The 12,811-nt window shown below is 43.6% G+C and overlaps 1 protein-coding gene across 1 annotated transcript in view; it reads right to left on the minus strand.

The window, feature by feature from the left end:
• Positions 1–12,811, minus strand: part of ankrd13a (ankyrin repeat domain 13A) — a 31,825-nt gene that overhangs the window by 3,047 nt on the left and 15,967 nt on the right. Inside the window, exons 7-13 of the mRNA XM_033043772.1 lie at positions 11,577–11,643; positions 10,567–10,648; positions 9,347–9,411; positions 8,679–8,809; positions 6,848–7,005; positions 1,903–2,037; positions 1,003–1,169 (exon numbers count right to left, since the gene is read on the minus strand). Coding sequence (XP_032899663.1) covers positions 1,003–1,169; positions 1,903–2,037; positions 6,848–7,005; positions 8,679–8,809; positions 9,347–9,411; positions 10,567–10,648; positions 11,577–11,643 — 805 coding nt within the window. The remainder of the gene's footprint in view (positions 1–1,002; positions 1,170–1,902; positions 2,038–6,847; positions 7,006–8,678; positions 8,810–9,346; positions 9,412–10,566; positions 10,649–11,576; positions 11,644–12,811) is intronic.

Consider the following 12,811-nt stretch of genomic DNA (forward strand, 5'->3'; position numbering starts at 1 on the left):
TTAATGCCAAACTGCCCACTTGAATTCAGGCTGATACTACCATCTGGCTTGTAAGTACCGTAGAGCTGTTCAAACAGATGTAAGATATCCCTTAGCAGTCTTGCTGATATTGTTCAATCAATGCCACTAATCATTCACTTGCTCATTGTTTTTTGTTTTTTTAAACTTACCATGGCTATTACATTCAACTAACTGCGAATAGAACTCAGACAATTTACTGTTTTAAAGCTCTTTAATATTCAAGAAAAACAAAGGATGCCATGAAATTCACTCAATGGTTCATCAGTCCATAGGTTATAGGAGCACAATTAGGCCAATCGGCCCATCAAATCTACTCTGCCGTTCAATCATGGTTGATCTATCATTCCCTCTTAACCGCATTCCTCTGCCTTCTCCCCATAACCTTTGACACCCTTACTAATCAAGAACCGGTCAACCTCCGCTTTAAAAATACCCAATGACCTTTTTGGCCACACTACTTTGGTAGTCGAGGGGTCGTTTCTATGTGTTTTTTCGAGCTATCTTTTCACTTCTCACTTTTTCCCCTCTTGTTCTTTCTCTCATCTTTTCTCTCATTTTCAGGTTAAAAGGTTAAAATTGAAGCTGTACAATAATTGTATAATTTTAGTTGCCGAATGTTTTATCCTTGTACAATTGCTTCTAATAAAAATAATTTAATTTTTTTTTATAAAAAATAAAAATACCCAATGACTTGGCCTCCATTGCCGGCTGTGGTAATGAATTCCACAGATTCACTAACCTCTGATTAATGAATTTCCTCCTCATCTGCTTTCTAAAGGTACGTCCTTTTTTTCCCTCTGAAGCTATGCCCTCTGGTTCAAGACACTCACACTAGTGGAAACATCCTCCTCACATCCACTCTACCCATGCCTTTCACTATTTGGTAATTTAAGGATTCATACACAAGCAAGAGTTAACATCTCAAGTCAAGTGCAATGAGGAAGCGCCTCATTAAATATCAGGCCGCCATGTCAAACTCACTTCATTGCCGTCGGAATGAGAGTCCAGCAGACTCTGCTGGATTGCAAGTTGGATCAGTTGGTCATTCTCATCCGCATCCACTCGACTCGCCACGTTCCGTCGGCCTCCACGGACGTGGTAATTTTCAGGAATGGCAAAAACGGATGGGTCCACTTCAAAGCTGGAGTCTGTCGACAGTAGAAAGTAGAACAGATTAACTCCCAAATGCAGCAATCCAGCACAGTAAATGTACAAAGAGTCAAGAGTGTTTTATTGTCATATGTTCCAGAGAGAACAATGGAATTCTTATTTGCAGCAGCACGACAGAATATGTAAATATAAACGAAAAAAGTATACAGCACAAAAGCAGGCCGTTCGGCCCAACTGGTCCACACTATCAAAGATGCCCATCTACACTGATCCCTTCCATCTGACCCATATATCTCAACTATGTAAGAGGCCAAGTCATAGAATATTGTAAGGCAGAAATTGACAAATTCTTGATTAGTACTGGTGTCAAGGATTATTGGGAGAAGGAAGGAGAATTGGATTGAGAGGGAAAGATAGCGCAGCCATGGTTGAATAGACTCAATGGGCCGAATGCCCTAATTCTGCTCCTATGACTTATGAACTTAAGTTATGATGGTGTTACCTACAGGCGTCAAGAAAACCACCCGTTTCTAACTCTTTTCCAGTACAAAGAGAAAGATGGAATTCCACACACTCAAAGGCGTCAGTACAAAGTTGTTTGATGGAGTTGCCCGTTGCAAGGTTATGTTTGCAACAGTCTTTGAAAGAAAGTCTGCAATCTCTGTAGAAAGTGGGCAAATCTTAGCAACCTTCACACAAATCACTTAACAAAATTAAATTGAGAACTTTGAGCAAAATTACCGAGGAGGGCAACAAATGCAGCATACGAACCTGTGATAGATATTGGCACTGTTAAGTTGCTCTCTGATCCCTGGTTGGTCTGAGGAGTTGCGGCCTCGAGGCTGTTGCATGCGTTCACATTTCCAAATGTAATTCGTGCATTCAGTACATAGAAGAGCGGAATTTCTGGACCAGACAAAACAGGAGGATTTTGAATAAACAGAAACATTACCTTTCCGACTGATACCTAGGTCAGAGTCATACAGTGTGGAAACATGCCCTTCGTCCCAACTTGCCCACACCGGCCATCATGTCCCAGCTACACTAGTCTCACCTGCCCACCATATGGTCCATATCCCACAAACCTGTGCCATCCATGTACCTGTCTAACTGTTTCTTAAATGTTGGGATAGTCCCTACCTCAACCACCTCTCCTGGCAGCTTGTTCCATACACCCACCACCCTTTGTTTGAAAAAGCTATCCCTCAGATTCATAGAAACATAGAAAATAGGTGCAGAAGTAGGCCATTCAGTCCTTCGAGCCTGCACCGCCATTCAATATGATCATGGCTGATCATCCAACTCAGTATCCTGTACCTGCCTTCTCTCCATACCCCCTGATCCCTTTAGCCACAAGGGCCACATCTAACTCCTTCTTAAATATAGCCAATGAACTGGCCTCAACTACCTTCTGTGGCAGAGAATTCCAGAGATTCACCACTCTCTGTGTGAAAAATGTTTTCCTCATCTCGGTCCTAAAAGATTTCCCCCTTATCCTTAAACTGTGACCCCTTGTTCTGGACTTCCCCAACAGCGGGAACAATCTTCCTGCATTTAGCCTGTCCAACCCCTTAAGCGGCTTTTTCACTTGGGCGACTTGACGCAAGAGTTAACCAGAGTTTAACATCGTGGGAACCCCGTGCGATAACCGTACGGCATTCGTGGACCACCGTGGCGCTAACGGCAGGTAATCGTGTAACTTGGTGACTCGGGAGAAAATTCAAGCAAGTTTGAATTTCTCCAAGAGTGACTTGTACACTTGTGGTTGAGCATTGCAACATTATATGAACGTAGTGGCCAGTGCGATATCCGTGCGATATCCGTAATAACTCTTGCGGTTACCGTGGGAACTCATGCGAACGGTGAACCCGGAAGCTGGACAGAGGGGACAGAAGGTGAGTAAAAATTGTCTTCTGTGGGATTGAATTTAAAAAATAAAGATTTGCATCCGCATATGGACATCAACTTATTCATGAGTTATGTTGATGAGATTCAAGAAAATAACTATAATCTTTAAAAGGGACTTTAAAAAGGACTTTACTGAAAGGTCCCGCATTTTTATGGTCCGTGAGAAATTTTTCACATGTACTTCTTTGAGAGATACAAATCGGAGTCCTCGCCGACTAGCGATCGATGCCTTTCCGAAGCAGGGTCCGGAACGCTACCAATCAATGTTCTCCAGAGACCCGTGTAAGGAGTGAACTGCACATGCTGGTTTAAACCGAAGACAGACACAAAAAGCTGGAGTAAATCAGCGAGTCAAGCAGCATCTCTGGAGAAAAATAGCTGATGTTTCGGGACGAGACACATCTTCAGACTCAATTCCGATTAGGATGTCTGAAGAAGGGTTCCGATTCGAATCGCCACCTATTCTTTTTCTCCAGAGATGCTGCCTGACCCGCTGACTTACTCCAGCTTTTTATGTTTTTCTTCCCAGATCTGACTTACCTGCTAAGTTACACCAACATTTTGTGTCCTTTTGTGCGTATTAACCAGCATCTGCAGTTCCTTTAGGCATTACCTAACTTCAGATTTTAGAGATATAGCGCGGAAACAGGCCCTCCGGCCCACCGAGTCCGCGCCGACCACCTATTCTTATCCGGCTTCAGAACGGTTCTTCCTTCCATTCGTTTGGGCACTGACCCGACCTACCAACCTACCTCAATGCGGACATTGGACTTTTTCCCCCTGGAACTGTCCTGAAAACATATATTCTGAACTCTGGTATTTTCCTCTTCACTCTACCTGGTGTTCTTGTGCATGTGTCGGAAGGAACAGCAGATGCCGGTTTAAAGAGAATGCTGGAGTAACTCAACGGGACATGCAGCATCTCTAAAGAGAAGGAACGGGTGACATTTCGGGTCGAGGCCCTTCTTCAGACTGTACGTGGCTTGGTTATATTCATGTATAGCATTATCTGATATGATTGTATAGCACGCAAACAAAAGTTTATTCCCTGCATAGAATCATACAGCGTTGAAACAGGCCCTTCGACCCAACTTGCCCACACCGACCAATATGTCCCATCTACACTAGTCCCACTTACCCGCGTTTGGCCCATAACCATCTAAACCTATCCTATCCATGCTTCAGTCTAATGCGTCTTAAACATTGCGACAATACCTGCCTCAACTACCTTAATGGATAGCTCATTCCATACACCCACCACCCTTTGCGTAAAATAGTTACCCCTTAGGCTCTCATTAAATCATTCCCCCCGAACCTAAACCTGTATCTGCTGGTTCTCGATATGAGACAATAATAACAAACCAAAGCGAGTTAGGACATCAATGGGGAGATCCTGGATAAACCCAAGGTAGCCACAAAATGGAGGAACTCAGCGCACAGGCAGCATCTCTGGGGAGAAGGAATGGGTGACATTTCGGGTCGAGACCCTTCTGATATGCTGCTTGTCCCGCTGAGCTACATGTTGTGTCTATCTTCGTTTTAATCCAGCATCTGCTGTTCCTTCCTGGCCGAACCCGATTGAAAGATGAGAGGCTGGGCGATAGAGCACTGGGTGTGACAAGGATCAGGCTTCAGTAAGCAAAGTAAAGAGAGGTGGCAACGTTATGGAAATGAAGCGGGTAATCCGAGTGATGGCGAGACGGTATCCTCTAATGTGTCGGAAAGAACTGTAGATGTTGGTTTGCGCCGATGATAGACACAGTAATACTGGAGACAGACATAAAATACTGGACGGGCAGCATCTGGATAAAAGGAATGGGTGACGTTTCGGGACGAGACTCTGAAGAAGGGCCTCGAACCGAAACGTCACACATTCCTTCTCTCCAGAGATGCTGCCCGTCCCGCTGTGTTACTCCAGTATTTCGTGTCTATCTTCCGTATGCTTTGTGATGGTCATCTCGGAGTCAAGTGGCAACTCTGGTCTGTAGACACGAGGAACTGAAGATGCAGGAATCACGAGCAAAACACAGAGCGTTGGACGAGCCTGACCCTTTGAGTTCCTCCATCACTTTGTGTTGAAGTCAGGTCTGGACATTTCTTGGCTCAGTCTCAGGCGCCGGCTAACTAGGAAGGTCGAGTCAAAGTCTGGCACTAACACTCAAGAAATAACGTTTGCGGCCTGATGTTCCCAATATTTAATTGAAATCATTAATAAAGTAAATAAATAGATACCGGTCTAATCAGTATCTACGGGATTGGACAGGCTAAATGCAGGAAGAATGTTCCCGATGTTGGGGGAGTCCAGAACCAGGGTCCCAGTTTTACAGTCTACCATGGGAACTCTTTAACTCAGTAAAGTAAAGTAGCCTTTATTGTCATATCAGCGCACAGGCAGCAGTTGATTGTTGCTCTATTCAGTTTCCCAGGGGGTCGGGACGGGACTGGAGTTGGGAGGGAAAGGTGGGGGAGTCGAGGGAGAGGAGGGGGAGACAGATGGGGGTGTCTGTCACTGAAACAGGCAGGTGAGATTTCACATCCACCTTGTGTGTGCCTCTCTCTCTCTCTCCCTCCCTCCCTCTTACACAGGCTGAGAGACTCTGCCTCTGTGAGTGTACGTCTCTTTCTCCCCCTCTCCCACACACAGTAAGACCGAGGTACTGTGCTCAGTCCATCTGTGTCTCCCACATACACAGTAAAACATGTCTCCAAATGAGCCAATTCAACCAAGGGAGGATATTTATAGTGTGTGAAAAAAAAGTGACATCATTTGTGCCACGTGATGATTTAACAACACTTCACAATGTTCATTCAAGATTTAACGGGAAAGCTCGGGAGACGGACAAGTCACTCGCACAAATAACAGAAATGCCGAGTACCGTGGGAACTCTTTATCTACCCCCCGTTATATCGTGTGATATCGTGCTAGACCATGACCACTTCACTCTGGTTACATCTTGCATCAAGTCGCCCCGTGAAAAAGCCGCATTAAGGGTTTTGTAAGTTTCTATAAGATCCCCCCTCAATCTTCTAAATTCTAGCGAGTACATGCCGAGTCTATCCAGTCTTTCTTCATATGAAAGTCCTGACATCCCAGGAATCAGTCTGGTGAACCTTCTCTGTACTCCCTCTATGGCAAGAATTCCTATTACATCTTTTCCCCTTCACCCTAAACCTGTGGGGGGGGGGTTAAACAAGCTATTGTTCAGAGGTGCAATGTTACCAAAATCAACTTTTAACTTTGATGGGCTTGTAAACAACTATAGAACTTAGCAACTGAACATACAAACACGTGCACAGTGAATCACCGTACTTTAATATCTCATGAACATCTCAAAATGTTTACAGTTAGCTGCATAGGTATTTTTCTTTTCCTCCTGAAAGTACAGATAGTCCTCCAAAGACATCAATATACTGTAGTTCCCCATCTACAATGGATTTTTCAGCCTGGATTATGAACTCATTTCTGGAGTGGGAGATTAATTAAGTGGCTTTATGTGGGAGTACTACGATAGACCCAAGGCTGAAAGACTTTCTCCCTACTCCTCTTTTCCTCTTCTTCCAAACTCCACCTCTGGTATTTTCTTCTCCTTCCTCGATGATACCGAGGCTAGGTGAGATACCACTTCACAGTTGCCAATGCTTCCATCGCTTCATAGCAGGTGGGCACTGACTTACTGCCGAGCTGAAAGCACATTAGCTGCGGAAGACAAATCTGATACAGTCCTCACCGTATGTTGCCACATCAGACCTTTTATGATAGCAAAAACATTAAAAAATATGGGCAATACTAATGTAGTAGGACTTTTACCTATTTTGACAGGAAATCCTGGTGGCAACTGCAAAGTTATGAAGTCCTTGAGTTTTGCAAAGTGCGTGTTGCTCCTTGCCATAAGATCGATGATTGGAATCACCTGGTCTGCAAAAGACAGTGGGTAATCTTCGCAGAGCCACAACGTGGCTTTAAATCTGGTTAACAGGAGAGAAATATAATGTATAAGGCGTTTTGCAAATTTCTAGATCTTAATGACTTAAATTATGTATCAATGTAGCAAAATTTCCCATGTGCTTCACAGTACAGTAATTGGTGAAAAGGATAGACACAAAATGCTGGAGTAACTCAGCGGGTCGGGCAGCAGCATCTCTGGAAGAAAAGGAATAGGTGACATTCGGGTTGAGACCCTTCTTCAGACTGAGCGGTCAGTCTGAGAGGTCACTCCTGGTCATAAGGAGTCTGAACAAGAGCCCCGACCCAAAATGGTCCCCATCCATGTCTTAACAGAGATTCTGCCTGACCTGCTGAGTTACTCCAGCACTTTGTGTCTTTTTTAGTAATTAGTCAAAGGTTGGCTCTCAGTCTAAAAAAAGTACTTAAGATATTGGGATAAAAAGGCTTGATCAAATAGTAGCAACAAAGAAATGCTACTTGTCACAAAAGGACACTAAGTGCTGGGGTCAGGCACCATCTCTGGAGAACATAAATAGGTGATGTTTCAGGTCGAGACCCTTCTTCAGTCTGAAGGGGTCATGACTCGAAACGTCACCTGTCCATGTTCTCCAGTATCAAAAGAGCAAGAATTCTAAGCACAGGTAACAATTTGACTTGAAAATGAGGGAAATACACTCACTATCTAATGCAAGTAAGTAAGTAAGTTTATTGGCCAAGTATTCACATACAAGGAATTTGCCTTGGTGCTCCGCCCACAAGTAACAACATGACATACAGTGACAATTACAAATGATAGTGGAAATGGTCAGCAATGTTCAAATTAATGCCAGTAATTTGCTCTATACTTTAAGAATGTACACAACAGGCAGGTTAAAAAAAAATCAAAGTTGAGATTCAATTATTTAATCTTAACTAGTAGATTTACTTAAATAAGGGGGTGGATGGAGCATGGGTGGATGGATGGATGGGCATGGGGGGTGGGTGGGGCATGGGTAAGCTCTTTTAGTTTTTAGTTTTAGTTGATAAGCTGATGTCTTTCAACATCGTGTTCTTCTTTATTCTTCTTATGCCCCCTTCAGTCATGGCTGACCATGGGTGTCTCCAGTGTTGGAGGACGCCTGTGCGTGAGTTTGTTTAACATGGGGAGACTGGTGCACAGACAACCACCTTGACAGATCTGATTCAGAATCCAATGGCATGAAGTCCAAGACGACCGGAGACCCTTTTCTGCTGCAGCCTTCATCCGCTTTCCCAGCCGTTGTGACGCTCCACTAAGGTCATCCATCGTCCTCCGCCTGTTCCACCGTTGAGGTCTTGGTTGGATTGGCTCTTTGTCAGAGTCCCCCCCCTTGACCTTACTGCCATGGGTGGCCCTGCCAGGAGCATAGCTCCAGACGGCATCGCTCTCAGGATCTCAGGACCACACAAGCTTCTCCACCACGACAAGGTGACAATCCACGGATGTACATCATGATATTTTGCATTTGCGTATGACTTATTCGCGTATTCTTTCCCATCGGCAAATTGATATTTCTTCCCACTTTCGACACATTGCAACACTCTCACCGTCCCAGACCAATGTCAGCATGACTATGACCAGATAAGGAAGGATGTCCTACATTATTTTCACCCGTTTCTGCTGTAAGCAGTTCTACATTCCCTCCAAAACTGTGTGGCTATTGTGTGACCTTACTTGCGTAACTTGATGCAGAGCTCCATGGGGCGACCGATGTCCCGGTCTCCAAGGTCAAACTCTGGGTCGAAATATTCTTCTGGCGTGATTGACGTGGGGTTATTGATGGTTGCAGTTTCTGTGATAAGGTGCTGCAAGTCAAACAAAAAGTAAGAATACAAGGCAATGTCTCACAAGAAAACATTTCAGCTTAAATAATACCGTGCCAATGTACACACATGGGAATTTGGCCTTTTCTGGATGGTTTACCTTAAATTTTGGTTGGTTAGATACTCAAACTATAGAAATTACTATTCTGTAAGTAGCTCCACATGTCCATGCGTAGTTCAGATGCAGCGTGGAAACAGGACCCATGGCTCACCCAACTCAAGCTAGGCCACAGATACCAACACCAACCAATGGTCACCCGTTTACACAAGTTGACCATTATCCCACTTTCTCATCACTCCCTACCCAGTAGGGTCAATTTTAGAGGTGCCAATTAACCAACAATTAACTCATGCAGTCATAGGGAGAGCATGCAAACTCCACAGACAGCGCCCAAGGTCAGGATAGAACCTAGATATCTGGTGTAGTGGTGCAGAGAGGCAGTAGCTCTGCCAGCTGCGCCGCTGTGCTGCCCTAAATGGGCAAACAAAACATGGCTGCAGAGTTTCACTGCAACTTACTCCATTCTGTGGGCTGATGTGCTCCTCTACTTTTCCCAGTAGAGATTCAAGTGGGTTTTTATCATCTGGAAAATAAAAGAAGTCAATGCAAAGTCAGATAATGCGAGCAGAGATTTTAAGAATTAAAACTACTTTTCCGCAGTTAGAATTAAGGTTTATTATTGATATTAAAAATCAAATTGGGTTTCATGTTGGGTTTTGCATTTGAAGAGAAAAGTAGTTATATCCGTACCACATCAAATATCACAAAATGTAAATTATCTTGTTCCTATCAACCTGCTACTTCTCGGAGCTTGGTCTGCACAATGTGTTTGTTACATTTCCCAGAGCGTAACAATAGCTACACTTCATAATAAATCCTAAACAATGCTCTGTGACACTCTGAAGGCAAAATGAAAGCACAAAAGAAAACGAGCATTAGTTTTACTTTCAATTATGCTTGGGGCGATAAATCTTCAGTTGTGCTATGATATCGTCATCGATGAATCAAGTAGTTTGACTCATTGATCAAGTATCCCACGTTCTTAAAATTCCCTCAGTGTGCTTCTCATACAATCCAGGGGTCTGTAGATTCATATTTGGCATTACTAAATTGCTCCTCTTAATCAAAGACTCCATTATGAAGAAACAATAAATTTTGGATGGCTCGTTTACCAAGGAAAGGCACAAACTGCTGGAGTAACTCAGTGGGTCAGAAAGCATCCCTGGAGAACATGGATAGGCGATCTTTTGGGTCGGAACTCTTCTTCAGACTCTTCCATTATGCAGATAGAGACAAAAAGCTGGAGTAACTCAGCGGGACAAGCAGCATCTCTGGAGAGGAGGAATGGGTGACGTTTCAAGTCGAGACCCTTCTTCAGACTGGTTAGGGATAAGGGAAATGAGAGATATAGACGGTGATGCAGAGAGATAAAGAACAATGAATGAAAGATATGCCAAAAATTTATGATGATAAAGGAAACAGGCCATTGTTGGCTGTTTGTAGGGCGAAAATGAGAAGCTGGTGTGACTTGGGTGGGGGAGGGATAGAGAAAGAGAGGGAATGCCAGGGCAACCTGAAGTGGGAGAAATCAATAATCATACCACTGGGCTGTAAGCTGCCCAGGCGAAATATGAGATGATGCGGAAAGCAGAAAGGAGTGCAGATGGGAAGATGTGGCCAGTGGTGCAACCTGGTCTCTTTGATTTTTCATACCTTAGTTTTGAACAGTTTGTTTTACCTTTATATTTGGCCTTTTCATCTTCAGTGAGATGTTCTGATCTACTCCTTGTTACCACATTGACATTGTTCACAGTGAATACCTAGAAAAAGCAACAAAGCTTTTAATGGTTGTGTAGGAAGGAACTGCAGATGCTGGTTTAAACTGAGGATAGACACAAAAAGCTGGAGTAACTCAGCGGGTCAGACAGCTTCTCGACCCGAAACATCACCTATTCCTTTTCTCCAGAGATGCTGTCTAACCTGCTGAGTTACTCCAGCTTTTTGTGTCTTTCTAAGCTTTTAATCTTGCCGTATCTCCTCAAGACAGAGATTCACAACGTGCAAGTCCTTTGCTGTTTTGTTGATATGGTTGTGCTCATCAACCATGGAACTGTTTAACCGGAGAACACACCATTCTAGTGGACTATCAATACATGCATTCACATCTCACATTTCCCATAACACTGGGAGATTGTTCTGCACTCGATTCCCATCAAAAATAAATTAATTATGTGGAATTAACTCAATGGGAGGTTTTTATCCCCCCAAGATTTGGGACACCACATTTCAAGTTGTCTCTTTCCCAGAGTTAGAAACTATAATTAAAAGGGCAGCACAGTGGCGCAGGGGTAGAGTTGCTGCCTTACAATACCAGAGACCCGGGTTCAATGCTGTCTGTGTGGAGTTTGAACATTCTCTTGGAGACCACTTGGGTTTTCTCTGGGTGCTACGGTTTCCTCCCACATTGGAAAGACATGATTTGTAGGTTAGTTGACTTCTGTAAATGGCTCGGAGCGTGTAGGATGTGAAAGAGGGACAACACAGCATGAGTGCGTGTGTGATCGTTGGTCGGTGTGGACTCGGTGGGCTGAAGGACCCGATTGCACACTGGAGCTGACCAGAAAAGGGTTGGGAGTGGAACTTTCTTTCAGGAAGATCTCCTCATGAGTTTTCATAGCATGTCCATAACATGAATATATAAATAATGAAAAGAATGAAATTAGTTTTTCAAAACAAAACTTCCTATACCTTCGCTTCATACTCTTGCACTACATCAGTCTTGTCCGTCCGCCAGCCCCAAAATCCAGACTTATTCCTGTCAGACAAGCAGAGAGTTAATTACAGCATCTCACACCAACTGAACAGATGAAAATCTAGACAATATTGCAGAGGCCAGGCAGCATATGTGGAGGAGGGGAGAAAAAAAAAAGCAGAATGTTAAATTTAAAATTCAATACAATTTCATCAGCTGAAAGGTAATCAACCGAAAACAAGCAGTCTGAAGAAAGCCTTCTTCAAACTGCGTGTGTGGTAGAGGAGAGCGGAAAAAAGCTGGGATAGCAGAGAGGCAGACAGAGCGTGACAGGCAATAAGTGGACAGAGGCGAGGAGGAGGCTGATAGGCAGATGGTTGCAACAAAGGCAAGAGATTAAAGCAGAAGGTGTAACACAGAAAAAGTTATAAATTGTGAAGCCAGAGGAAAGAATGTAGAAGTGTGTGTGGGGGGGAGGCATTGGTGCATCCAGGTGGGGAACAGGAGTTGGAGGAGAAAGGGGGGGGGGTTGGGGGGGGGGAGGGCAATGGACTGCAGATTGTAATAAGACTATGTTGTATTATCACGTATCATTCTCTCTCCCTCCCCCCTCCCCCTGCTTCAGTCTTATTTGCGCAAATGGAGAGATTGCATTTAACGAGTTCCAAAGTCAAAGTAATTAGATTTCCGTTACATTTATTGTAACTCAGCATAATCTAGTTTATCTTGCTTCCAACCTACTCAACCAAAGTTCCCAGCATTTTAAAAACAAAGAGCTCATTTAAAAAACCTGTAAAAACCCATGACATGTCTCAACTCAGACTTCACAGACTGAATGCATGTGATTTCAAAAATTGTTCGTCATGTGCTCTATATTCCAAACATCCCCAATTAATTTAATACTTCAGTGTCATGCATACATCACCAAAGCTTAATGGACTGATCTAAAGTTCCTTGGCCTTTGAGTGAAGGAAGAAACAACGAGGAAGTGTAGGAGAAAAAAAAGTATATAAAAGAGAAAATGAGGGAGAGAGGGAGAGCACTAGGCATGAGAAAACACAACAGTTAAATTCAGACAATGATAGAAATGCTCAGCAGATCAGGCAGGTTTTGTAGAAAGAGACAAAAATCACAATTTCAGGTCAAAAGACATTTGTCTGATTGGGAAGGAGAGAAAACAAATTAATATCAGGCCACGAAGAGCCAGGGGAAGTGATGAATAGAACAATGG

This window comes from Amblyraja radiata, chromosome 25 (assembly GCF_010909765.2).
Source record: "Amblyraja radiata isolate CabotCenter1 chromosome 25, sAmbRad1.1.pri, whole genome shotgun sequence".
Classification (NCBI taxonomy): domain Eukaryota; kingdom Metazoa; phylum Chordata; class Chondrichthyes; order Rajiformes; family Rajidae; genus Amblyraja; species Amblyraja radiata.